This window comes from Solenopsis invicta, chromosome 4 (assembly GCF_016802725.1).
Source record: "Solenopsis invicta isolate M01_SB chromosome 4, UNIL_Sinv_3.0, whole genome shotgun sequence".
Classification (NCBI taxonomy): Eukaryota; Metazoa; Arthropoda; class Insecta; order Hymenoptera; family Formicidae; genus Solenopsis; species Solenopsis invicta.
Window position 1 is genome coordinate 25,904,015 of NC_052667.1, and position 27,584 is coordinate 25,931,598.

The 27,584-nt window shown below is 33.9% G+C and overlaps 1 protein-coding gene across 1 annotated transcript in view; it reads right to left on the bottom strand.

Moving 5' to 3' along the window:
- The window catches only part of LOC105200156 (fatty acid synthase), a 64,219-nt gene that overhangs the window by 11,362 nt on the left and 25,273 nt on the right, over positions 1 to 27,584 (bottom strand). Inside the window, exons 6-10 of the mRNA XM_039448150.1 lie at positions 18,357 to 18,647; positions 16,967 to 17,171; positions 16,706 to 16,866; positions 10,997 to 11,317; positions 10,386 to 10,885 (exon numbers count right to left, since the gene is read on the bottom strand). Of these exons, the coding sequence (XP_039304084.1) occupies positions 10,386 to 10,885; positions 10,997 to 11,317; positions 16,706 to 16,866; positions 16,967 to 17,171; positions 18,357 to 18,647 (1,478 nt within the window). The remainder of the gene's footprint in view (positions 1 to 10,385; positions 10,886 to 10,996; positions 11,318 to 16,705; positions 16,867 to 16,966; positions 17,172 to 18,356; positions 18,648 to 27,584) is intronic.

A 27,584-nucleotide genomic window follows, 5' to 3' on the forward strand; every position in this document is an offset into this window, starting at 1 on the left:
AGGGATCAGTTCGCAGCGATCACGGAGTCGCGATTTGGATGGATGACCGCTTGGAAATTTTCGAAAAAATATTCTCGAAATTTTTTTTTGCAAAAAATGTTTTTTTAAAATGTTACACAAATATTGTTTTGTTCATTGGAATTATGTGATGTAATAATATTTACGTGAATATTTTGGAAAAATGGGATTTTCAATGCAATATTTCAAAAAGCGGACATCTTAAGGTTGCTGCAATCTTCCAGCAATGTTGTAGCAATGTTTCGCAATCAAAATGCAATATTACAATGTTTTAATGAAATCATTCTGCAATGTTCCTGCAATCTCTCTGTGCTGTATGGGTGATGACTTTGATCTTGACATATATTGTCAAGGTCATAATGCTGACTAATCTTCAGCAGATTTCAGACTTCTTTCATTGTTCGTTAAAACGTTATTATCAAATATAGTTGACAATGTAAATGTATATTTCTTAGCGAAGCGATATCCACCTGGAGGATGGAGGAAGGAAACAAAACAGAGGAAAAAATAAGGTGCACCTCGCTTTGAATGGAAATTTGAAGAACCCACGTTGAAGAGAGCAATTATAGAGCTCGTTTCTCTCTGTAAGCAGGGAGATATGCAGTGGATCTCATTTTGCATTATAAGGTATTGTAGAGGGTTTCCGCTCTCTTTACGAAAAGAAAGAAAATCCGGAAAGTGCAACCTAAACCATTCCGATTTTTGTTGCGATTGACTATATTCCAATTGACCAGATTGGCATTTTGGTCTGGAAACGTAAACAACATTAACGTGATCAATCGCGACACAAATTTGGACTAAATTAGATACCTTCCGTTTAAATACATACCTATTTTTTGTTCTCCTATAAGGAGGATGGAAACCGTGCATGTCTTTTGTAATGCAAAATGAGTTTCACCCTTTCACGGCTTATGGATCGATTAAAAGATTCATGTACGTATTGTTCCACGTAGGTTTAATTCTTTTTGTGCGACAATCTGATCAATTGGAACGTATTTTTCATTGTGACAAAAATTCGATTTTGGTTAGGTTAAATTAGATTATACATGGTACAAAATTGCCTTTGCATAAAAAGATAAAAAAGGCGCCAAGTGTGCGTGTATACTCCTTAAATTTTTATTTTTTTTACAAAACTTAAGTGGTACTGCCCTTGTATCCTCATTAAAGAATTTTCCTATTCTAACCCACATGATACTTTGTTTATTTTCTATACTATATCTAAGTGGTATTATCTTTGTATTATTATTGAAAAATCTTCCTATTCCAACCCAAGTGATATTTATTTAAAAATAAGTATCTTAAAAAATAATCCAATCTAAATGTATCTTTCCAATTAAATGTATGAAATCTTTAAATTGCGCCAATTATAAGGAGAATATATTGCTCTTTAAAATAACTGCTGTACTATAAAATCAAGTGATAGTATCTTAATTTTTTTAATAAAATCCAAGTGGCGGTTTCTTTAATTTCTTTTTAATTAAAATTAAAGTGGTACTATCCAGTGGTGTATTTTCAATCTTTTTGTTCTAACTTAAATGGATGTATTTAACTTAAAAATGTTTTAATGGAATATGTAACATTTAATCTCAAAGAATCAAAAAGGAAGCAAAATTATACAATTTTATTGAAATAGAAAACTTTTAAACTACAAAAACTTAGCTCTGCTAAATAAGAAAAACTATGAGAATAATTGACGTAAGAAAGAATGTGATGAATGTAACCCAATGAGAAATTGTACATCAAATCGATGTCAACTTGTCGATTCGATATCAAAATTTAAATTCACATCAATCCTCACGTCGATTTCGATATTTAGGTGATCACAGTTTCGATCATCATATTGAATCGACATCGAATCGATGTCAAATTCGACAAAATATCCCTGCTGAAAATGTACGATTAAAACTGATTTAAAGAAACGTAATTTGAATCGATCGGGATTTCTGCACCGAAAATACGGTATTAAAACTGATTGAAAATAAGATCAGAACCCAGATAGATTTATTAAAACAGAATACATTAATGTAAACATAATAAATGTTAAGTTTACAAAAAAAATATTTCTTGTATCCTTTTGGTTAAAAGTATTAAAAAGAGATTGAATTTGAATTAAACATGTAATTTTTGTACAAGATTAAGTAACAATACAAGTTTTCATTTACATGTAAAAGTATAAAATTTTATGTGGAACAGTATTCCACACACATGTCATGTTAGAAGGAAATGAGAGCAAATATTTGTCTCGAGATTACAAATAGCTCCTAAGAGTCTCACTGAAGTATGAGCTGGGGAGTCGGCCGCTGTGGCGCCTAGATATAACGCCTGTGATCGCACTCGACTCGAGAAGATCATCCGCGGCGTAGCCGCTTAAGAGGATGCTATAGTGACCGAAGAACTTCCTTGACGTCGGCATTGCAAATTATTTTTCGAGGGAGACCAGGCTATCGCTCTTTGTCCAACGCATAGATTTGTCTTTGTTTTTCGATTATTTCGCCATCTGCGAAAAGACCTATCAACTACAGTCACTACTCTGCTTGCCATTGTTTACGTGCGCTAAGCGAAATTTGTACACGTACAGCTGTTTACATGTTAAACTTTTTTGTTAGGCTTTTGATTGGAATGACACACAGTCAGTGTTGTTCGTTAGAGTTTTCTAAAGTGCGGCCTGATCTCATTTCATACATATGAGCTACAGAACGTTAGTAAATGACAAAAGTTAACCTCGGTTGACAGACCCACGAGCCAAAAATAAATAAATTTTTAACTTTTTGTTCGAGTTTCTCGTAAAATTTACCAGCCCGCACTTTGTTTTGGTGCGTACTTTTATTCTGTAAAAGGATTTTGTGATCTGTAGAGCCAATGCGAAAATTAATGAATACTGTAATGTGTTGGTAATTCCCGTCACTATAGCATCCTCTTAAGGCGATGCTGGACTGACGGTGAAACTCACTCGACGTCGGTACTTCAGATTGCTGCAGATTTTTCTTCTACGAGCTGTGAATCGCGCGTGAGGCAAAGAGTAAGGGGAATAGGCTAGCGCTCTTTGTCAAACGCACTTATCTTTTCTTGTTCTTTTGACTTTAGCGTCTCTAATGCAACATCCAGGAACTAAACTAGTGCTCTGTCTCACTCGGTCTCACTCTTCACCGATTCTCACATCGATTCTGCACGCACACATAAACATGATATTTTTGATTGGAAATATCTTTTATACTAAAGCTTCTAAGATCGTTTTGAAAACACACTAACAATCTTACGTGTAATTCATAGTACGCTGGTTGGTTATTTTATAGGTACGAAGTCTAGAACTTTTACACGCAATATATATTTTCATGAGACTACTACAGAAGCACATAGTTTTGCAACTTTTTTCCGTTTTTCGTGTCAAATTGTAGCCAGCATATTATGTTTTTGTCAATACTTTAATTGTAGAGAAGGATTTGTCATTTTGTGAATTCAATAAAAAATTTACTGAAATTAAAAATAATAGTGTTCAGTCGGTATCTCCAGCATCGCCTGAGAATGCTAAAGTACTATAAATTACCGACATTTACAGTGTATAAAATATATCTTCGGATTGGCATTACAGAATCACAAAAACATTTTTTAGAATTGAAGTACGCAAAAAAAGTAAATGCGCTCTGGACAATTTTACAAGAAAATTGAACAAAAATTAATAAATCATTAAAAATTTACTTGTTCAGCCGTCACCTGAGGTTAACTTTATCCTAATACAGAAGTTTTGTAGCTTGTATGTACAAAATGATAGTAAAGCGCACTTCAGAAAACATGCACAAATAACACTGACAATGAGAAATAGCGACTAAACGCCTAACAAAAAAGATATGCTGATGTGCTTTTACCACATGCATATTTCGCTCAGCGAAGCTGAACTGTCATAAACAGAGCAATATGGCTCTCAACAGTAGTTGATAGGTCTTTTTGCAGATGACGAAACAATCGAAAAACAAAGACAGATCTATGCGATGGACAAATAGTGATAGCCTAACTCGCTCAAAAAATAATTTGCAGTGATGTGCAGTACCGACGTTGAGACAGTTCTTTTGTTACTTTAGCATCCTCTTAAATTCAGATAAGCACCATTTTGCAATAAATGCGAATTTTAAAAATCGGCTACGGCAGACTAGATTAATTATATATTTTAAGAATATAATTAATTTTTGTGTTTTGGACCGTGCAGGTTTTACTGCTGGTACAGTGCATTGCATTGATGCCTAGAGTACCGATTTTAAGGATCACGTTTCTTTCATAGTTATTTTTACGTTTATGACTAAATGCTGCTGTCAACCATCACCGCAGCATTCAGTCATGAACATAAAAATAATCAAGAAAGAAACGTGGTCCCTAAAATCGGTACTCCAGGTATCAATGCAACGGACTGTACCGCAAACAGGTACACCCAGCGTGTTTAATTCTGTCCATGGGGAAATTTTCCAAACTGAGAAGTCACCATACTCGCTACATACTCGCAGTTTATGACCTAGTTTACACCGAACACTTGACACGCATACTAACAAGTAACTTTCTATTAAATTGTCTTAATTTCGACAATACGTGTAAATGTATACGTGATATCTATATTTAATTAATTATCTTGATTCATATTGTACCAGCTTAATATACTATTCATTAAATTTATTACCGAAATTAAGATAATTGAATAGAAAGTTACTAAATATTACGCGTATCAAGTATTCGGTGTAAACAAAGCCTATGATTAAAGTAACGATTAAAGCTTATTGCTCGTTACGTTAATCATGAACTGTAAGTATGTAGAAAGATAGCGACTTCTAAGTTTGGAAAATTTTCCCATGGACAGAATCAAACACGCAACGGCAGAAATGGTGTCTCTTTGCGCTGACACTCGGCTGCCGCACACACGCAAAGCCGCGCACGTACATACATTTTTTATGGCAGCGCGGCGGAGGTCAGGGTGCGGGCAGAAAGTAGTGGGGGGCGTTTTGATAGCGCATTTTCTTCGCTCGACGCTGGGTCGAGAGAGAAGTCACACATGAAAGAGGGAATCACCATTGGTAGAAGAGGATAACTACCCAGCAAACACAGAAAATAATAGTTATATAACTTTCAGTCTTGAGGCTTTTGTGGCCATTGCTATTGTTAACCGAAAGCGTTTCCGGATAGATCCCACATGCGTGTTGGGCACTTTGCCGACGTTTCGCAAACATTGCAGCTTGCATTATCAGGGCTGAGAGCTCCGATATTGAGCTCCCTTCGGTTGTGGTGGTCTTTATATATCCCCGTTGCGCCCGGTGGGGGTTGGGGTGGGGAGTTTGACTTGGTCAGCCAATCGGAGGTTGTCAGGATGTTTTAAGATTTCCAGATGGACATGCCGTGCAGTATGATAAGTCTACCATGTTGGCCCCGTCACAAGGCTACTTCGCCAGAAAATATCGAGAAGATCTGGAAATCTTAAAACATCCTGACAACCTCAACCGCGACAAAGGCCTTCAAGTAAATCTTATTTGGCATACCGTTCTCCCGGGTTTTTTAATTGACCGGCCGGTCAATCAAAACGCTCCGATTGGCTGACCAAGTCAAACTCCCCACCCCAACCCTCACCGGGCGCAACGGGGATATATAAGGACCACCACAACCGAAGGGAGCTCAATATCGGAGTTCTCAGCCCTGATGATGCAAGCTGCAATGTTTGCGAAACGTCGGCAAAAGTGCTCAACACGCACGTGGCATCTATCCGGAAACCCTTTCGGTTAGTTACGAGGTGTGTTCAAAAAGTATCGCGAATTTTGAATTTTCGCGGGTTACGTATATTCGAATTTTGATCTTTTTGTGGCGTTATGTTGGTACTCATGTCTCTCACTTATGCCGACAAGCTCGGCCATTTTGAATGTTCACTTAATTGTTGACAGCTGCTTTGCTTGCACGTGTTTTGGATCGTCTTCGATTTTTACCTATTCAAAAAAATGGATCAAAGAACCTGTATCAAATTTTGTGTGAAAAACGAAATTAAGTGCGCGGATGCATTCCGAATGTTGACTGTGGCATACGGAGAAGCTACCTTGGACCGAAGCAACGTTTATCGGTGGTACAAAATGTTCTCAGAAGGCCGAGAAGATGTGAACGACGAAGAGCGTGCCGGACGCCCGAGCACTTCAACAACAGACGAAAAAATTAATGAAGTGGAGAAAATGGTATTGGCCAATCGTCGAATCACCGTTAGAGAAGTTGCTGAGGACCTAAACATATCGATTGGCTCGTGCCGCTCGATTTTTATCAATGATTTGGGCATGAGACGGGTCGCCGCGAAATTCGTACCAAAATTGCTCAATTGCGACCAAAAACAGCATCGCATGAACATTGTTAATGAGATGTTGGACTCTGTCCCCGACGACCCAAATTTGCTCCAGAGGGTCATAACTGGTGACGAATCGTGGGTTTATGGTTATGACGTGGAAACCAAAACTCAATCATCTCAATGGAAGCTGCCGCACGAACCAAGACCGAAAAAAGCGCGCCAAGTTCGGTCGAATGGGAAAGTTTTGCTGACAGTTTTCTTCGATTGCAGGGGCGTGGTGCATCATGAGTTCTTGCCACAGGGTAGAACGGTCAATAAGGAATATTACCTGCAAGTTATGCGCAATTTGCGCGAAGCAATCCGCCAGAAACGCCCGGATTTGTGGAAGAACAAAAATTGGCTTTTGCACCACGATAACGCCCCTGCTCACACATCGTTGCTTGTGCGCGACTTTTTGGCCAAAAACAACACACTAATGATGCCGCAGCCACCGTATTCCCCAGATCTGGCCCCCTGTGACTTTTTCTTGTTCCCTAAACTGAAGAGGCCCATGAAAGGACGACGTTACGCTACGCTTGACGAGATAAAGACGGCATCGAAGGAGCTGAACAAGATAAAAAAAAAAATGATTTTTTGAAGTGCTTCGAAGATTGGAAAAACCGTTGGCACAAGTGTATAATATCTCATGGGGATTACTTTCGCTCTTCGTCGTTCACATCTTCTCGGCCTTCTGAGAACATTTTGTACCACCGATAAACGTTGCTTCGGTCCAAGGTAGCTTCTCCGTATGCCACAGTCAACATTCGGAATGCATCCGCGCACTTAATTTCGTTTTTCACACAAAATTTGATACAGGTTCTTTGATCCATTTTTTTGAATAGGTAAAAATCGAAGACGATCCAAAACACGTGCAAGCAAAGCAGCTGTCAACAATTAAGTGAACATTCAAAATGGCCGAGCTTGTCGGCATAAGTGAGAGACATGAGTACCAACATAACGCCACAAAAAGATCGAAATTCGAATATACGTAACCCGCGAAAATTCAAAATTCGCGATACTTTTTGAACACACCTCGTATAAAAATCTTTATCCAAAATGTTTTTAAAATATTTATAAAATATTTTCTAAAATATTTATGTTAAATAAAAAATAAATATTTACTAAAATATTTTATAAAATATTTCAGAAAATATTTATGATAAATAAAAAATAAACATTTAGAGTAATAATTTATAAATTTTTTTTATTTAATTTAATTATTGCATTATATTAACATATATTTTCTAGTTGCATTTTTATTTGAACAAATAACGTGTATTGACCTGATCTATCAGTTATATACACATATCAGCACCAAGTGTTCACAGGTTATCACAAAGGATTAGTTTGCAGCGATCTTAGAGGTTAAGCAACGTTGAGCGGAGTCGCGACTTGAATGGATGACCGCTTGGGAATATCAATATTACTGCATTATCTCAGTAATATCGCTGTAATATTGCTGCAATATATTATGTTCACAAAAATTAGTCACAGGCATATTATTGCAATATCTCAGAAATATTACTGAAATATTGCAGTAATATTACTGCAATAAATTTTCTCGGACATTATGTATTACAGCAATATTACAGCAATATTACTGAGATATTGCAATTATATTTCCATGACCATTTGTGGCGAACGTAGTATATTGCAGCAATATTACAGTAATATCTCTGTAATATTTTTTAATATTATACAATAACATTAAAAAATATTGTTGCAATATCTCAGTAATATTACTGAAATATTGCAGTAATATTACTGCAATAAATTTTTGCGGACATTATGTATTGCAGCATATATTATAGCAATAATGCTGCAATATATTCTTGTAATATTACCGCAATATTAAAATATTACAACGATATTGCAGCAATATTACGTGCTGTACGGGTAGCTACTTATTTCATACACACAATGTCTAAAATTTTTATATGAGCATATACGTTGTCACGAGTCGGCTGCAGAAACCAATAATTAAACTATAACTTTTTAATCAATTTTTGTTTTTTGTATTAAATTATAGCTAGCGAGGTGTGTTTTTGTCACTACTTTAATTGTGTAAAAGGATTTTGCAATTTGTAAAGCCAATTAAGAGTTATCTGTGCACAAAAATAAGCATGTATAGAGACGGGTCCAGCATCGCCTTAAGGGGGAAACCTCCTTTATCGGGTCAAAAAAAATTGATATTTTGGATATAGTCTTAATCGATTGTTAAATTATTTAAGAATATTCCCTGAAAATGTCAAGTCGATATCTGCAATATTTACGAAGTTACAAAGTTAAAGCGGACGAGTCGGGTGACGAGTTCAGACGGGCCTAGCGATCCTCGGGCGGTCGCGTTTATACCTGCGTTCTCGGAGCGTATTTATATCTGCGTTCGACGATCTTTCGAATGACAGTCTTTTGGAAAGGTGTTTAGGCGATTACACACAAAATGAAAATAAAAGTTTCAATTTTACCGTTTGGCGTTTATCGCCTAAACACATTCACAGAGGAGCAAAAATCGTTTGCATTGCTGCGTATATTGCTGCATCGATATTTAACGAAAGCTACAATGCAGTGTTAATGATAATGAACAATTGAATATCAAAATTGGGATCCAGGCACACAATTTTACCATAACAAAGGACGAAAAGCGAATAAACAGACAGAACCGCCGAAGCTATAGCAACTCAAAAGAGGCAAGAACGGCTCGTAGGATGGAGATGATGGCTCAAAACAAGTTCTACGAGGAAGCGGAGGGGCTACTTTATGCAGCTGGAATCACTGATTAGCGTGAGACTGCCGTAAGTTGTGAATATGCATCTAAAACTTTAAACGTGTTTTTCTCGAAACACGTTTTTTCGATTATGTGTACACGATTAAGAAAAATCTACTGAACCAATTTGGCTTTATGACTTCTCATTTTAAAGATAATTAAATTCTTTTCGATGTGACATTAATTGTTTTTTGAAAAAAAATTTTTTCATATATTTTTCATATTTTAAAGTCAATTTTTTTAACGAAAAACGCACTTTCAATTTTAAACTGTGTAAAAACAGGCAATTTCGATTTTTTCTTTAAAAAATCGAAATGTCACATAGAAGCTAGTATCATAAACATTATAAAAAATTTTAGTTGTTTTGTTTCAGATCAAAATTAAGGACGCTACAGTGTACACAGCAAAGACACTCCATAAGCAAAGCGATATGGCGTCCGTTTTTATAGTAAATATTTTTTTTTTTTTAAATCCCTGTGTACTTTTTGATTGTGTATTAAATTGTCATAAAAATTTCAAAACGTTTCAAGTTATTATACTCGAAAAAAAAATTCATGAAAATCATGTATTTTTTGACCGTGTAAAGGTTTCCTCCTTAATGCCAAAGGGAATATCTCTTTAACTTTTTAATAAAAAAAATTACATTTTATTAACAAAACTATATGTAAAACATTAATACGAACCCCGATTTGCTACCTCTGATACGTTCGGAGAAAAAAATTCATGAATATAGGATTATTTGTGATGCCTCTAGGTATATGTTACATACACTCACGGTAATTCTGTTTGTTCCTGAACTCCCTGAATTAGTGTGCACTTAAAATGAAATAGATACATATTTGAAAGTTAGTGAAAGCAAGAAAGATTGTTCTAGTACAGTCTAGTGCAGGAATAGAAAACAAGCCTATTGATTCTGTCTCTGGAGAAATTTTACAAATTGAAAAGTCGCCATTCTACATATCCATAATTTATGATTAACGTAACAATTAGACTTTATGTAGAAACATGGTAACTTTTCAATTTGTGAAATTTCCTCAGAGACAGAATCGATGACGTGGGTGCAAACCCTTTAAAAAAATTATTGAAAAATATTGATTCAAATTAAAGTTATAGCTTCTCAAAGTCACCCAGATACAAAAATGTATTTACATATTATACGAAATCAATGTGTTTAAAGGTTAAATTTTATAATATAATTATAAATAATATTACATATATATTTGTTCTTATAACCAACACCTAAATTGTATTTTCGATAAAAATTTATACCTGATCGATGGAGAAATCATAGGAGTTCCTCGACTAACTGGAAATTCCACTGGTGGATATATATTTGCAACTTGCAGTTGTAAACCGCAGTTATAGAGCTTCCCAATTCCTTGTAAAATTACTTCGATATTTTGTTCATTGCGTTGATTCAATACAATGTTCTCCACTTTCGGATGCAAGGATTTTTTCAAAACGTGTTGCAGCACGCTGTCTGGTGCAATTTCAATAGTCACAGCATTGGTTGGTATTAGATGTATGGTTTGTTCAAAGAGAACAGTATTTAATATACTACGCGTATGATAGTCTGCTGATGACAGGTTTGATGCTGAAGTGTACCGTTCGGTACGAGATACGGAAGAGCTGATCCACTTTGAACTCCGTTTCTTCGGCCATGGAATTATTTTATTCAAATTCAGCAAAAGCTGAGTTTTCGCGGATACGAGATAAGAACTGTGGTACGGTACGTTGCAATAAATCTCTTTCACGTAAATGTTATTAAGCTAATAATTCAAGAATACGGATAAATTGAGTTTGAATTTTTGAGATTTTAATATTTAAAAAATTGTTAAGTTTTTCATTCACTTATGAGGTACTAGTGTATATAATTTTACCTGTAATTTTTTCATAAATTCTTGTACGGATTTTGTGGGTCCACACACAACGCTGCTGTCCTCGCTATTGCGACATATTATTTCAATATCCGTTGGACACACATTTTTTAGACTTTCGTAATTAAATTGACTGACAAGTGCCATAGAGCTACGAATTATTTTTTCTTCGACACATGCCAAACCAATAAAGTATGCAGATAAAATAGTTTGTTCAATGGAAAGACATTCATCCGCGTACGCGCAACTGAGTTCGCCAGCAGAATGACCAATTATGTAACTCGGGGTAATTCCTAAGGACGTTAGGACATCTACTAAACCAATCTAAAAATTCATACGAATAATTTTGTAACAAAACACTATACTTTGAAAATCATTATTGAAAAGGCCCTAAAATATATTGGGATTTTAACTTGTGATATCACGTGTCCAATATGGCCGCCTCAATAAGGTTCTTGTCAATGTGTATTGTTGTGATTTTATTGTAAAGTTCTTACGATACTTTAATTAACATGAATGACGAGCTGGGAGCAAGATTTTCGCCAAAAGCAACTAAAAGCAAAGCGTTTTGCAGTGTATATGATTGCAATAGTTTAGCATTAAGAGACCCAACTGTTTGTTTCTACTATTTTCCTAAACCAAGAAAAACAAAAATTAATGTGGAAAATGCTTTCGGAAATTTTGAGAAACGAGATATTTTCAAGGAATGGAAAAAAATATTAAAAATGCGTACTATTGCAAAATATGCTACTGCAGTTTACATTTTAAAAGGAGCGATTACAGGTTTCTTGGTACACATAATTTGTACAGATTATCACTAATAAAATTATAAACAAAGAAAACATTAAAGTTGTAACAACAGTGAGAATAATACTATTTTTCGCCCATTAATACTATAGGGTTATGAGAATTATAGTACATAACCATTGTTTTCATAAACTTATTGTATTGATAACATGAAAAGTAACATTATTCTGTTGTGACAACATTAATGTTTTCTCCGTGTGATATCATCTAATTTGTTATTTATAAGATAATAACTATATAATAAATACATTTTGTAGATATACCAGCTTAAAAACGAATTTTAAAGACAGATCCCACGCAACACAAGGACGTCCTTTGGACGTCCAATGGACGTCGCGGTCGGACATGTCTTGACGTCCAGACATACCAATTGTGTCTTGTAGACGTCTAGGAAACGTCCTTCGGACGTACAATGTACCGCCTTCTGACGTCATTAGGACGTCTCAGCAAGACATAAAAAGGACTTTTATGGACGTCGTTTGGACATTATTTTATATTGCGCGATTAGGACTTTATTTAGTAAAAAATGATATTTATTAGTAAAAGTAGTATTAACCCTGCCAAAAATGTGCGATTAAAACCGATTAAAAAAAAAGTAGTCCGAATCGATCGAGATTTCTGCACCGATAATATGGTGTTAAGACAGATTGAAAATATAAAATCGGAACCCAGATAGATTTATTAAAACACAATACATTAATATAAAACGTTATAAATGTTTAATTTACAAAAAAATATTTCTTGTATCCTTTTCGTTAAAAAGGACTAAAAAAAGATTAAATTTGAATTAAATATTTAATTTTTGTACAAGATTAAATAACAATACAAATTGTTATTTACATGTAAAAATTATAAAAATTTATGTGGAACAGCGTTCCACACACACGTCACATTTGAAAAGACTGAGAGCGAGTATTCGTCTCAAGGTTACAACAAGCAGCTCCTAAAAGTCTTACTGAAGTTATGAGCTGGAGAGTCGGCCGCGGTGGCGCCTAGATATAACGCCCGTGGCCGCATTCGACTCACGAGAAGATCTCTCGCAGCGTGGCCGCCTAGCGGTGGTGCCAGCACTCACTTGTTAAATTCATTTCAATCCGAAATTACAGGATTTCATAAATTATAATTAAATCAAATTTTAATGTATACATGTATTTAATTCACAGAATCATGTAAACAAATATGATTCTGTAAATCAAATATATATACCTTGCTGCTAGATGTATAATTACTTTCTTTATATTTTAAGTTTACGTTCCAAAACGTTTTTTCCGAGAAAAATTTTACTTGATATAATATACGTTATTATTTATTTATATTTTGAGTAGGATTTTCCTCACAAATAAAATAGCCATTAAATAGCATATTAAATTAATCGTTATAGTATTATACCCTATGATCAGAAAGTACCGAGAATTTTTAAATAAAACAAAATAGAGTTAAATTTCAGGCAAATTTATTTTATCTCCTTCAAAATATGATCCATCTGAAGCAACACACATGTGCCAACGCTTGACCCAGTCCTCCATGCATCCCTGGTAGGCCGACGAAGGGATGGCCTTTAGTTCCCTCGTCGCATTCTCTTTGATCTCCTCGATCGACTGAAATCTCTTTCCACGAAGTGGCAACTTCAATCTGGGGAACAAAAAAAAAGTCGCACGGGGCCATATCAGGTGAATACGGTGCTTGCTTGATGGTATTTACTTGATGTTTGGTCAAATAATTCAGTACAATTCGGGCTCGGTGCGATGGTGCGTTATCATCATGCAAAATCCAAGAATTGTCGGCCCACATTTCCGGCCGTTTGCGACGTACAGCATCTCTCAAACGCTTCAAAACGGATAAATAATATTCTTTGTTGACTGTCTGGCCCGGTGGAAGGTACTCATAGTGCACAACGTCTTGGCAATCGAAGTAAACAGTCAACATCACCTTCACTTTTGAGCGGCTTTGACGCGGTTTTTTCGGTTTCGGCTCGTCTTCGAAGCGCCACTCGGACGATTGTTGCTTTGTTTCCATGTCAAATTCATAGACCCATGTCTCGTCGCCCGTAATTATCCGTTTCATGAAGGTTGGATCACTTTGGGCTTCAGAAATCATCTCTTCAGCAACTGTCTTTCGGTGGTGTTTTTGCAAGAAATTCAGATCCTTCGGAACGAGCCTGGCTGCCACGCGTCTCATACCCAAAACATCAACCACAATATGCTGTGCCGTTCCATATGCAATGCCAAGTTCACTAGACATCTCTCTTAAGCTGGTATGACGATTTTCAAGCACCATTTCTTTCACTTTCTTCACGTTTTCATCGGTGTTCGACGTCAATGGACGTCCGGAACGAGGGAAATCTTCCACCACTGTACGACCACTTTTAAAGTCTTTATACCACTCGTATGCTCTTGTTTTTGATAGAGCAGATTCGCAAAATGCTTTTTGCAACATTTTCAGTGCATCGGCACACGAAATTTCGTTCGCAACACAAAATTTCAAACAAACTCTTTGTTCAACAAAATTATTCATGGTAAAATGCGGCAAAATGAAAAAAGTTGACTGATGTAAACAAACGCCAGGCAGACACTAATGATCGGATGGCACTAAAACCTGACAGATGTGCGTCTTAAGGTCGTACCAACATAAGAAAAAAAAAATAAACCGGTTCCCGCATGCGCGGTACTTTTAAATAAAAAATTCCCGGTACTTTCTGATCATAGGGTACATATGTATTAAATATTACATAATTTAAATATTATATATAATGAAATATTAAATATTAACGAATAATATATTTTATTAAAAAGCTATATACTGTATATTAAAGCTTCTCATATTATCAAAATTTGTAGTTTATGTTTATATATGGTTAAATATATCTTTTATTAAATATTTTTTAACATGAAAAATTATCTTTATAATTTTATAATTTATAAAATTCTTGTGTTATAATAATAATGATAATGATGATAATAATAAAAATACTCAACTTCGTTGACATATATGTATATAGCGGACCTTTTCGGAACGTACCATCAATATCTGCTAGACATTTAAAGGACGTCCTTAGAACATCTTCAAAATGTCTTATTTAATATAAAGAACAACGCAATTTTCGAATGCATATTTATTATGTATGTATACATAATATGTTAAATATTACGAATCATCCCAAATATGTCCTGCGGATGTCCTACAAACGTCATACTGCAGCTATGATAAACCAGGATGTCCTTCGGACATCTTTGGAACGTCCTATGGACGTACGAGATACTAGGACATTACAAGGACTTTTGTGGACATGTATCGGACGTCCGGGGATGTCCGTGTGTTGTGTGGGATGCAGTACCTTTATGTAATCTTCTCAATGTTAAAAATAGTAATAGAACAGAAAAGCAGATATTTGTAAATGAAGAAAGACGAAAAAGAAGATACAGAAAAGAACAGAAAAAAGAACTAGAAAATCAGAAGAAAAATATTGAAATGGAAGAACTTCCTGATATCCCTATTGTACACGAGCGAATTGAACTTCAAAATTCCATCCAAGAGCAACAAAATTTCTGTGATGTTGCTATCCAAACTGATATTACAGATACATTATGTTATTATTTTATCGTTATCACATTATCACGTTATCCCTTGTTGTATTACTGTTGTATTACTTATTATATTATCTCTAAATTCATGTAAAATATCTTACAAATGCGTCGTATATGATGATGAAATGATAGATAATCTAGATTTAATGAATGAATCCTTTTCACTCGGTTTTGGTTCTTCAACTTTAAAACATTTATGATCTGCTAAAGGAGCTGCCTTATAAGAATCTATTGCAGCTGTATGGGGAATATTTCACACACATTTCATGTCAGTACAAGATACTTGATCTAATTTTTCAATATCTTTTTTAGAAATAAAAGAAATACCTATTTAATACTAAGGCCAAATTATAATATATTACAAATGTGACAATTGTAAAAAAACTAAACGTTAAAATTTATATAAATTTCCTTAATTTTTATTAAAATTTTATAAATTACATATATACATAATTAATTATAATACAATATGTATATTACTTACCTATTGCAAAATAATAACATAGCAACTATGTGCTTACACTTGGTGCTTAAGCCAGCCTTACATAGGCATTCAGCTTGATTTATTTGTTCATTCACGTCTATATTTATGTTTATTTCATGTGATCGATCTCTCATGTTAGAAATTTGCAAGCAGAAACCAAACAAGTTAAAAAAGGTTTTGGTCCGTTCTGCTATATCACATGTCAACAAATGACCACAATTTAATAAATTTTTGCTTTCAATAAAATTACGCGTTGATGGTGAACATTCCGCAAATGCACAAATGTCTCAAATGTTTAAATGCATTTTTAGAATAAGTATTACTTAATACTTATGAACACAATCAAGTATAAATTAAATCACATCAGTACACATTGATAAGAACCTTATTGAGGCGGCCATATTGGACACATGACGTCACGAATTAAAATCCCAATAGAAATGTATCTAATAATGTGATAATTCTAACACACATATATACACAAAGAAAAATATTTCTTTAGTATTCCTATTGATGAGTACTCCTATTTATTTGATGAAATTTATTTCATTGAAACAGTTCTTATACAAAATATGATTTGATTAAATAAAAATACTGTTTCAAATAACATCTATTATTTGATGAAAATAAGATTATTAAATTATTAGTTTTCTTTATTAATTTAAATATTGATTTGTTTGGAGCATTGCAAATAAATTTGTTGGGATACAATAAGATTTATTAAGTCCAAAAATTGTTTTCTCTGTACAGTAGAAAACTACACAACAACAAAAATTTCATATTAATATTTTACAATTAAATATAACAAATAATTTTTGTATTATGGAAATCATTTACCTGAATAGCAACGATACCAACAAACGCGTATAACGCGTTTTTGTTTATTTTTTCGTCTGTCTTTGACAAAATGTCTGTCACATTTACACCGTATGGTTTCAAAATTATATCGCACTGTCTTATTGTATTTGCGAAAACGTGAAACTTTAACAAGTTTCGACCTATTTTAATTAAAAAATTTTAAATTAATTTTCAATTTAAACATGTTATTTTATTATATTAATGTTTTTGTAAAGAACACATGATACATCAAATATTTACCCATTCCTGGCCATTGCGACCCCAGAGCAGAAAATATGAACCAAACTGGTCTTTTCATACTTTCACAATTTCGAATTTCCATCATGGAATCTTGTTGCAAAGCATTCAGTATAGTAAATCCTCTCCATGGATGACCGTCTATACCGTCTGCATAAATATTGTGCAGTAAACGGACATATTCTATATCTATCGGATTGCTAGCAACCTATATTCCAAAATAAAAAAATATTAAAGCAAAGCACTGTTGAAATAATTTTGTTAAAAAATTATCTGAAACATCACTAAAACCAATTTTCTGAATTTTTTTATTATGTTGAAACTCTTCAACACATTTTCAGTAAAATTTCAGCACAATTTTAACATAATTTTGGCATAATTTTAATATGAAAATAATCATAGAAGTTCAAAATTATCGAACTCAAATTTAATAGAATTATTAGAATTGTCTGTAAAAGGGAAGCAGCCTCTGACGATTTTGACTTTGACATATATTATCAAGGAGAGGGTCCTAGACAACTTTTACTTATAAATTAATTGGTGTTCCCCTACAGTTTACGAGATATACTTAGAGAAAAAAAACAACAGTTTTTCTTAATTATTTCAGAAAATATTTATTTTACAAAAAAATATGTCCAACAAAAAATGAATCTCGTAATAAGCACTATAAAACAAGTCATATGCATATTTTACTTAATTTCAATACTTTAGTCGTTATAGTAGAAAAACTGTTTTAAAATACTTTTTTTTTTAATTTTTAGTAGTTTTGCGTATGAAGTAGATGCTTGAGGGGGAAAAACTTATAGACTTTTTACGCTTGTACTAAATGGTCACACAAAATAAAGCTCTTGAAATTGTCTACAATAAAGTTTCTATGCATAATTTTCGTAATTGTATCGGTATACGCGTAATCATCATAGGTGAGATTGAGGCAATTCGGGAGACGAGACAATTCAAAAAATGGAAATATCTTTTTATGGTACATATTAAAAATTTACTTTAAATACTGTAAACATGACTCACAGACTTCTATAGACTTTTATAGACTCCCTTTTTATAGACTTTTACCGAATTGTCTTATTTTCTTTTATTCTTTAATCTAATTGTGGAGACTTACTTTAAAAAAGTCTTGTAATAAAATAAAACTTCTTTCAAAAAATATTCTTATGAAAACAAAAATGAAAAATCACGTAGTATTACACCTTTTATACTACTTTTTGTTGTTCTTTTATGTATAAAAAGTATAAAAATACGGAAATGCTACAATACCACTTTCAGACAACTTTTAGCAAAATTTTAGTAAAATTTTTCCACTAAAGAGTGTACATTGCAAAAAATAATAATTAATATCTAGTTATTCAAAATGATATATTTTTTTTAAATGTTTACTAACGTCGTTTAGAAACAACTTCACTGATTCTTTAGTGCGTCCAGATAATATCACAAGTCTAGGTAAGTCATCATCTGTTGCTCTATTGCTCTTCTGTTTGGGATTCCACTTTAACAACATATGAGCGTTGGATCCTCCAAAGCCAAAACCACTAATACCTATAAAACCATTTTTTATTGGCATTGGTTCTTCGACGACACGGACAGTTCCATTTATTAAGGCATCTATATCTTTCCGTGCTGATGTATAATTGACATTTGGTGGAACAATACCGGTTTCGAATGCTATTAATACCTTAAAGAATCAATAACAATTTTAAAATGTAAATTTAAACTAACTTGTTTGATACCAGTTAATCATATATTGTAAAATATATGAATAAATATACATTTATATACAACATATATTTCACATATGTATATAAATCTTACTATATTAATTCTAATATTAACCGAATTTACTGAAGAATACTTCCAATCACTTTCAACCCTCTGAGATCCAACCGATGATTTAAAAATCAAGGCAAATTTTCAATTTTGAATAATTTGTTAGACCATAAACTTAAGGGATCACTCCACCCTTTTATAAAGTTTGTGATAGTGAGTACTTACGTTTTGCCAAGTGACACTGTAGATTAATTGTGTTTTATACAATAATAAGTGAAAATTGACCGTGTGCTACCAATGTAGGACAAAGTTTTATATTTTCCTAATAAGTAAATCATGTTTTTGTTATTTTTACCCTGAATTTCGATAATTAAAAAATTATTTTTATTATAATATTTTATTATAAGGATTCTGAACAAATTAAGATTAGTAATGTGAATAATGAAATATCCGCATACCTGATATTGGTAATAATGTAAATCTAGATACCGAATGTCAATATTTTAATTTTCCAAATGCCAGATATTTGCTTAACATAAACATTTTAAAAAATTGGAAGATTTATGGAGTTGTCTAAATTTAAGAACATTTAAAACAATGAATACATTATCGAAAAATATTAACATTTTAACAATTCCTGTAGGAACAACTGGGATGATTGTAACTCTCGATGTCATTAGATTTAAAATTTAAAAAAATTTTATTAAATTCTTTTGTTAGTTAATTTATAGTATTTATACTATGTATAATTTAACTAAGAAGATAAAACTTATATTGTGCTTGAGTTGTTAACTCGACTCGATTCCGAGTCGATGGTCTGTTCTTTTTAGCTACAAAAGAAAAGATAATTTATGCAAAAAATATAGCTAAAAGGAATTTAACAAACCATCGACTCGGAGTCAGGTCAAGTTAGCAAATCGAGTACTGCGTAACATTTACAAAATAATATTATTAAACTTCAATCACTTATTCATAATCAGTTAAATTCTCCTCAATTTATAAAATTGTTTATGTTTTTGTGGTATAAAAGTGTATATCAGAGAAACTATTTGAATGTAACAATCTTGTATATTGTACACCCAAGGACTTTGATTCTGTCCATGGGGAAATTTTTCAAACTGAGAAGTCACCACTTTCTACATACTTGCAGTTCATGATTAACGTAACAACCATTGAACTATACTCTAACTGGAATGGGCACTGCCATATAACGTCCGTAAGCGGAAAACGTGATAGAAATAGCATGATGCGAGGGGCCACCTCTCTTTTTCTAAGCGTTCTCTGCGCATGCGTTAGCATTCACCTTACATTCCTACTCAAAAGTTAAATTTCTTCTTTGTTTTCATGTTGATACAGCATGTAACCGAATTCGTGGAAACGAGGAAGAAATTAACTTTTACGAGGTGTGTTCAAAAAGTATCGCGAATTTTGTGTTTTTTCAAAAATTATTTATTTATTCATGAATATCTATTTTGTCCCCTTCAAAGTAATCCCCATGAGATATTATACACTTGTGCCAACGGTTTTTCCAATCTTCGAAGCACTTCAAAAAATCATTTTTTTTTATCTTGTTCAGCTCCTCCTTCGATGCCGTCTTTATCTCGTCAAGCGTAGCGTAACGTCGTCCTTTCATGGGCCTCTTCAGTTTAGGGAACAAGAAAAAGTCACAGGGGGCCAGATCTGGGGAATATGGTGGCTGCGGCATCATTAGTGTGTTGTTTTTGGCCAAAAAGTCGCGCACAAGCAACGATGTGTGAGCAGGGGCGTTATCGTGGTGCAAAAGCCAATTTTTGTTCTTCCACAAATCCGGGCGTTTCTGGCGGATTGCTTCGCGCAAATTGCGCATAACTTGCAGGTAATATTCCTTATTGACCGTTCTACCCTGTGGCAAGAACTCATGATGCACCACGCTCCTGCAATCGAAGAAAACTGTCAGCAAAACTTTCACATTCGACCGAACTTGGCGCGCTTTTTTCGGTCTTGGTTCGTGCGGCAGCTTCCATTGAGATGATTGAGCTTTGGTTTCCACGTCATAACCATAAACCCACGATTCGTCACCAGTTATGACCCTCTGGAGCAAATTTGGGTCGTCGCGGACAGAGTCCAACATCTCATTAGCAATGTTCATGCGATGCTGTTTTTGGTCGCAATTGAGCAATTTTGGTACGAATTTCGCGGCGACCCGTCTCATGCCCAAATCATTGATAAAAATCGAATGGCACGAGCCAATCGATATGTTTAGGTCCTCAGCAACTTCTCTAACGGTGATTCGACGATTGGCCAATACCATTTTCTCCACTTCATTAATTTTTTCGTCTGTTGTTGAAGTGCTCGGGCGTCCGGCACGCTCTTCGTCGTTCACATCTTCTCGGCCTTCTGAGAACATTTTGTACCACCGATAAACGTTGCTTCGGTCCAAGGTAGCTTCTCCGTATGCCACAGTCAACATTCGGAATGCATCCGCGCACTTAATTTCGTTTTTCACACAAAATTTGATACAGGTTCTTTGATCCATTTTTTTGAATAGGTAAAAATCGAAGACGATCCAAAACACGTGCAAGCAAAGCAGCTGTCAACAATTAAGTGAACATTCAAAATGGCCGAGCTTGTCGGCATAAGTGAGAGACATGAGTACCAACATAACGCCACAAAAAGATCGAAATTCGAATATACGTAACCCGCGAAAATTCAAAATTCGCGATACTTTTTGAACACACCTCGTACTTAAAAAGTTACTTAAATACTTAAAAAAATATAATACAATTTTGCTTTTGTTTTATTTATGTACGAGGTGTGTTCAAAAAGTATCGCGAATTTTGTGTTTTTTCAAAAATTATTTATTTATTCATGAATATCTATTTTGTCCCCTTCAAAGTAATCCCCATGAGATATTATACACTTGTGCCAACGGTTTTTCCAATCTTCGAAGCACTTCAAAAAATCATTTTTTTTATCTTGTTCAGCTCCTCCTTCGATGCCGTCTTTATCTCGTCAAGCGTAGCGTAACGTCGTCCTTTCATGGGCCTCTTCAGTTTAGGGAACAAGAAAAAGTCACAGGGGGCCAGATCTGGGGAATACGGTGGCTGTGGCATCATTAGTGTGTTGTTTTTGGCCAAAAAGTCGCGCACAAGCAACGATGTGTGAGCAGGGGCGTTATCGTGGTGCAAAAGCCAATTTTTGTTCTTCCACAAATCCGGGCGTTTCTGGCGGATTGCTTCGCGCAAATTGCGCATAACTTGCAGGTAATATTCCTTATTGACCGTTCTACCCTGTGGCAAGAACTCATGATGCACCACGCCCCTGCAATCGAAGAAAACTGTCAGCAAAACTTTCACATTCGACCGAACTTGGCGCGCTTTTTTCGGTCTTGGTTCGTGCGGCAGCTTCCATTGAGATGATTGAGCTTTGGTTTCCACGTCATAACCATAAACCCACGATTCGTCACCAGTTATGACCCTCTGGAGCAAATTTGGGTCGTCGCGGACAGAGTCCAACATTTCATTAGCAATGTTCATGCGATGCTGTTTTTGGTCGCAATTGAGCAATTTTGGTACGAATTTCGCGGCGACCCGTCTCATGCCCAAATCATTGATAAAAATCGAATGGCACGAGCCAATCGATATGTTTAGGTCCTCAGCAACTTCTCTAACGGTGATTCGACGATTGGCCAATACCATTTTCTTCACTTCATTAATTTTTTCGTCTGTTGTTGAAGTGCTCGGGCGTCCGGCACGCTCTTCGTCGTTCACATCTTCTCGGCCTTCTGAGAACATTTTGTACCACCGATAAACGTTGCTTCGGTCCAAGGTAGCTTCTCCGTATGCCACAGTCAACATTCGGAATGCATCCGCGCACTTAATTTCGTTTTTCACACAAAATTTGATACAGGTTCTTTGATCCATTTTTTTGAATAGGTAAAAATCGAAGACGATCCAAAACACGTGCAAGCAAAGCAGCTGTCAACAATTAAGTGAACATTCAAAATGGCCGAGCTTGTCGGCATAAGTGAGAGACATGAGTACCAACATAACGCCACAAAAAGATCGAAATTCGAATATACGTAACCCGCGAAAATTCAAAATTCGCGATACTTTTTGAACACACCTCGTATGTCATTCAAGTCGCTCGTTTATCTATTCTCATGTGCCGGTACTGCAAAGCTATCTAACGTGACTGTACTGACAAAGAGAGGTGGCCCTTCGAAATGGCTCTCTCTCGTCACGTTTTCTGGCGGCTAGTGCCCATTCCAGTTAGAGTATAGTTCAATGGTAACAACCTTTGACTATATAAATATGGACTGCTAGTTGGCTCTTTTAGGCTGTAAGAAACATCTACAGCGCCATTATCTCCTAAGCGACGATTTCCAGTATAAAATAACATATGGTGTGGTGTGTGGCTTTTATACGCGACAGTAATAAACATTTGTGCGATTGAGTGATATAATACAATGGCAGTATATCGTTTTATAAATGGTTGTAAATCAACCAAATATAAAAGTGTAAAGGAGAAACACATTCCTGTACCTTTTTTTGGGTAAGTTATTAGTTAATTGCATTGTAACCTAAACTTTTTTAATTTTTTAAAATTAGAAAATAAATTAAAAATGAGAAATATAATTCCTACAATGATTCAAGAAACATTAAGAAATCTAAGATTAGATACATTATTTATTAACTTTGACGCACATATTAAAGATCTAGAAATATTAGAGAATCATAAATATGTAATAATAAAATTAATTATTACGTATTATTTGAACATTAAATTAGCTTATGAAGGTAAAATAATTACGTTGAATGAACACAAAGACTTCATAAGACGTAATTTAATTAAAACTGTTATTTTCAGCGGGCAATAATTTATACTGCACACTTTATTATCCGAAAATGACGGTTCTCTAATGAGATTTCCTTTTATTTATATGACATCACTTATTTGTTTTTATTTTTAATTACTTTCTATTTTTTGCTTTATATATTTTATTATTACATATATATATATATTTAAAAAAATTATATAATTAATACATATATATATATATATATATGTATTAATTATATAATTTTTTTAAATATATCTTTAATAATAAAATGTGTATAAATTATATTTATTTTCTTTTAATTTAGTAAAATTAATTCTTATTTTACAGAAATATAATCGCATATTTTGAGTGAACGTATAAATTCAAAGCGATATATTGTATTCCGTCTCTTTCTTTTCTGATTTTCTACTATTGCTGTCTCGCTTTTTTGTTTCACATTTCTGCCACTTAGGAGATGGAAGCGTTGCAGATCTTTCTTACACGAAAACATAGGAAAGTGGAGGGGTACTAGCAGTCCATATTTATATAGTCAAAGGTAACAACCAATAAGCTTTAGTTGTTTCATTAATCATGAACTGCAAGTATGTAGAAAGTGGTGACTTCTCAGTTTGGAAAATTTCCCCATGGACAGAATCAAAGTCCTTGGGTATACATACACGCTGCGTGTCTTTTATGCATATTAAAATTTGCTGCCATGGCGCTGGTGTTGCCTCATTAGCTTTGCTTTTTTCTGTCGTGTGGTGACTGTGGTGAGCGCTGGGTGACACTCTTTTGTAAAGTCACTAGATTTATAAAGTACCGCAATCATTCCGCCATTTTGGCTCCAACATGCGGCACATTTAAAACATGCATATGTGTATAAATGTATTTAAATAAGAAAGAAAATCATAAATTATATAAATTAATTTTATTTACAATGGTTCTTATTCACATATGATTTTATTGCAACGCTTTTACTACTATATGCGTTATATATGCGTATTCTATATCCGTCCATATTAATATATTTCTTTTTAAGGTAAAATGGATGCGTGCTATAATAAATGTTTTGATAAGTTTAAAAACATTATTGTGGCATGATGGCACAAAGTCTGTACGACAATTATTTAAAAACATTTCAATAAAGTCTAAAGGTTTTAATTTATTCAAAATTAGGCATGTTTTTAAACATTTAATATTGTTTTATTTCTCATAGTACAACAATAACACATCTAACGCATCTCACGGTGTTTCACGATAAATAATTGCACTTAATGTGTAGATACATACATTATAAAAGTGTGCACTCTTTACACTTTCCGACGCCATTTTGGCTCCAAATCCTTATACATTGAGGGTGTTTATGATAACTAATCGGATCTCGGATTGGATTGAACAATGGTACTCAACGCAGGTATAGAAAAGGCTAATCGGATTGACGATTGCTGTCTCAAATGTAATCCGATTGATGACGAAAGCGTGGAGACCGAGAAGCATGCTTGAAAAGTAAGTCTCTTTATTTTTTTAAATAATAACACAAAAAATCAAAGATAAAGTTAAAAAGAATGATTTGAATTTAGATTTATTGTAATTTTTTTTGTCTAAACACTGGATTTCGTTTAAATTTCTGTTTGTAAAAATTAATTAATCTATTCTAAAGTTTGTGGTTATATCGGAAACAAATCAAAATTAATAAAACAATTATTAATTGTTAGATACAAATAAAAACATATAATATTTTAAGCATATCATATAAAATTCCTGTTTATTATAAACTTAGTAAAAATAACTTTGAAATCATTCAACTACATTACACATTAATCAATATTAATTTATATGTTAAAAATCAATAATGTTTCTAAAAATGTTCTTTTTATTCTTTTCTAGATCGTAAATAAACTTCAATTCCATGAATAAATAAAAATTACTGGAAAATGGATTTATATGAAGAGAGCATTATTGAACAATATCAATTTGTGCTAACTTAAAATTTGTAAAATCTACTTTTCTTTATTAGTTGTTTATTAGAGAGTAATAATATAAAAATGGAATATACGCATCATATATGCATACAATTATTTGAATTTTATTTATGTATATTCCGTTCTTATATTATTACTCTCTAATGAACAACTAACAAAGAATAGCAGATTTTACAAATTTTAAGTTAGCACAAATTGATATTGTTCAATAATGTCCTTTTCATGTCAATCCATTTTCCAATAATTTTTATTTATTTTTGGAGTTGAAGTTTATTTACGATCTGGAAAAGAATAAAAAAAACATTTTCAGAGACATTATTGATTTTTAACATATAATTAATATTGATTAATGTGTAATGTAGTTGAATAATTTCAAAGTTATTTTTACTAAGTTTATAATAAACAGGAATTCTATATGATATGTTTGAAATATTATATGCTTTAATATGTACCTAACAATTAATAACTGTTTTATTAATTTTGATTTGTTTCCGATATAACCACAAACTTTAGAATAAATTAATTAATTTTTACAAACAGACATTTAAACGAAATCCAGTGTTTAGACAAAAAAAATTACACAATAAAAAATTACACAATTAAACAATAAATCTAAATTCAAATCATTCTTTTTAACTTTATCTTCGATTTTTTGTGTTATTATTTAAAAAAATAAAAAGACTTAATTTTCAAGCATGCTTCTCGGTCTCCACGCTTTCGTCATCAATCGGATTACATTTGAGACAGCAATCGTCAATCCGATTAGTCTAGGAAAATTTTCTATACCTGCGTTGAGTACCATTGTTCAATCCAATCCGAGATCCGATTAGTTATCGTAAACACCCAGCCATCGTCAATCCGATTAGTCTAGGGAAATTTTCTATACCTACGTTGAGTACCATTGTTCAATCCAATCCGAGATCCGATTATCCGTTTGTTTTCTGTTCCTGAACTCTCTAAATAAGTGTACACTTAAAATAAAATAGATAGATGTTTCAAAGTTAGCGAAAGCAAGAAGGAACGTTCCAGTGCAGTCTAGTGCAGGAATAGAAAACAAGCCTTAGTTATCGCAAACACCCTGAGTCTTATGAATTGCGGTACTTTATTAATCTAGTGACTTTACTCTTTTGGACACAGCACGATTGGACACCAACCAATCATCTTGACTTATCTAACCAAAACTGTAGGCATCGGCCGCTGTGAGTGGTGATGTCCAATCGTGCGGTGTCCAATCGTGCGCACCCCGTGAGCGCTCCGCTCCTCGCATATAAGAGCGCGATGCACATGCGTGAGCATCCGTGTAGTAAGATCTCTGTCGGTTGAGTACTTTGACTATATAAATATGGACTCCTGGTTGGCTCTTTTAGGCTGTAAGAAACATCTACAGCACCATCATCTCCTAAGCGACGATTTCAAGTATAAAATAACATATGGTGTGGTGTGTGGCTTTTATATGCGACAGTACTAAACATTTGTGCGATTGAGTGATATAATACAATGATAGTATATTGTTTTATAAATGGTTGTAAATTAACCAAATATAAAAGCGTAAAGGAGAAACACATTCCTGTACTATTTTTTGGGTAAGTTATTAGTTAATTGCATTGTAACCTAAACTTTTTTGATTTTTTTAAATTAGAAAATAAATTAAAAATGAGAAATACAGGGTGTTTCAGACCACCCGTACACCCCTTTTCTCTTCGCAGGATTAGGACCAATCAAAAATATGTTCAGACGAAAGTTGTAGGGTTTCAAAAGATCTATTCAATGATCTTATCAGTTTGACCTTGGATGGCGTCGCCAAGGTCAGATTGAAATCACATTAAGTTTTTTAAATGAAACACCCTATTTTTGATTCCAGAATCTAATAGCTGGTGTCAAGACCTTTCCAAAACACTACAAGAAAGTTTATTTTCGTTGACTACTTTCCGAGTTGTGCGGCTTGAAAGTTACACTACCGCCAACACCATGTAAATTACAATATAAAATCACGCGTTACGCAGAAAGCCGTGCAGCCGACACAAAGAAAGTAAACACGCGAGCCGGGCCAACAAAAACAGAT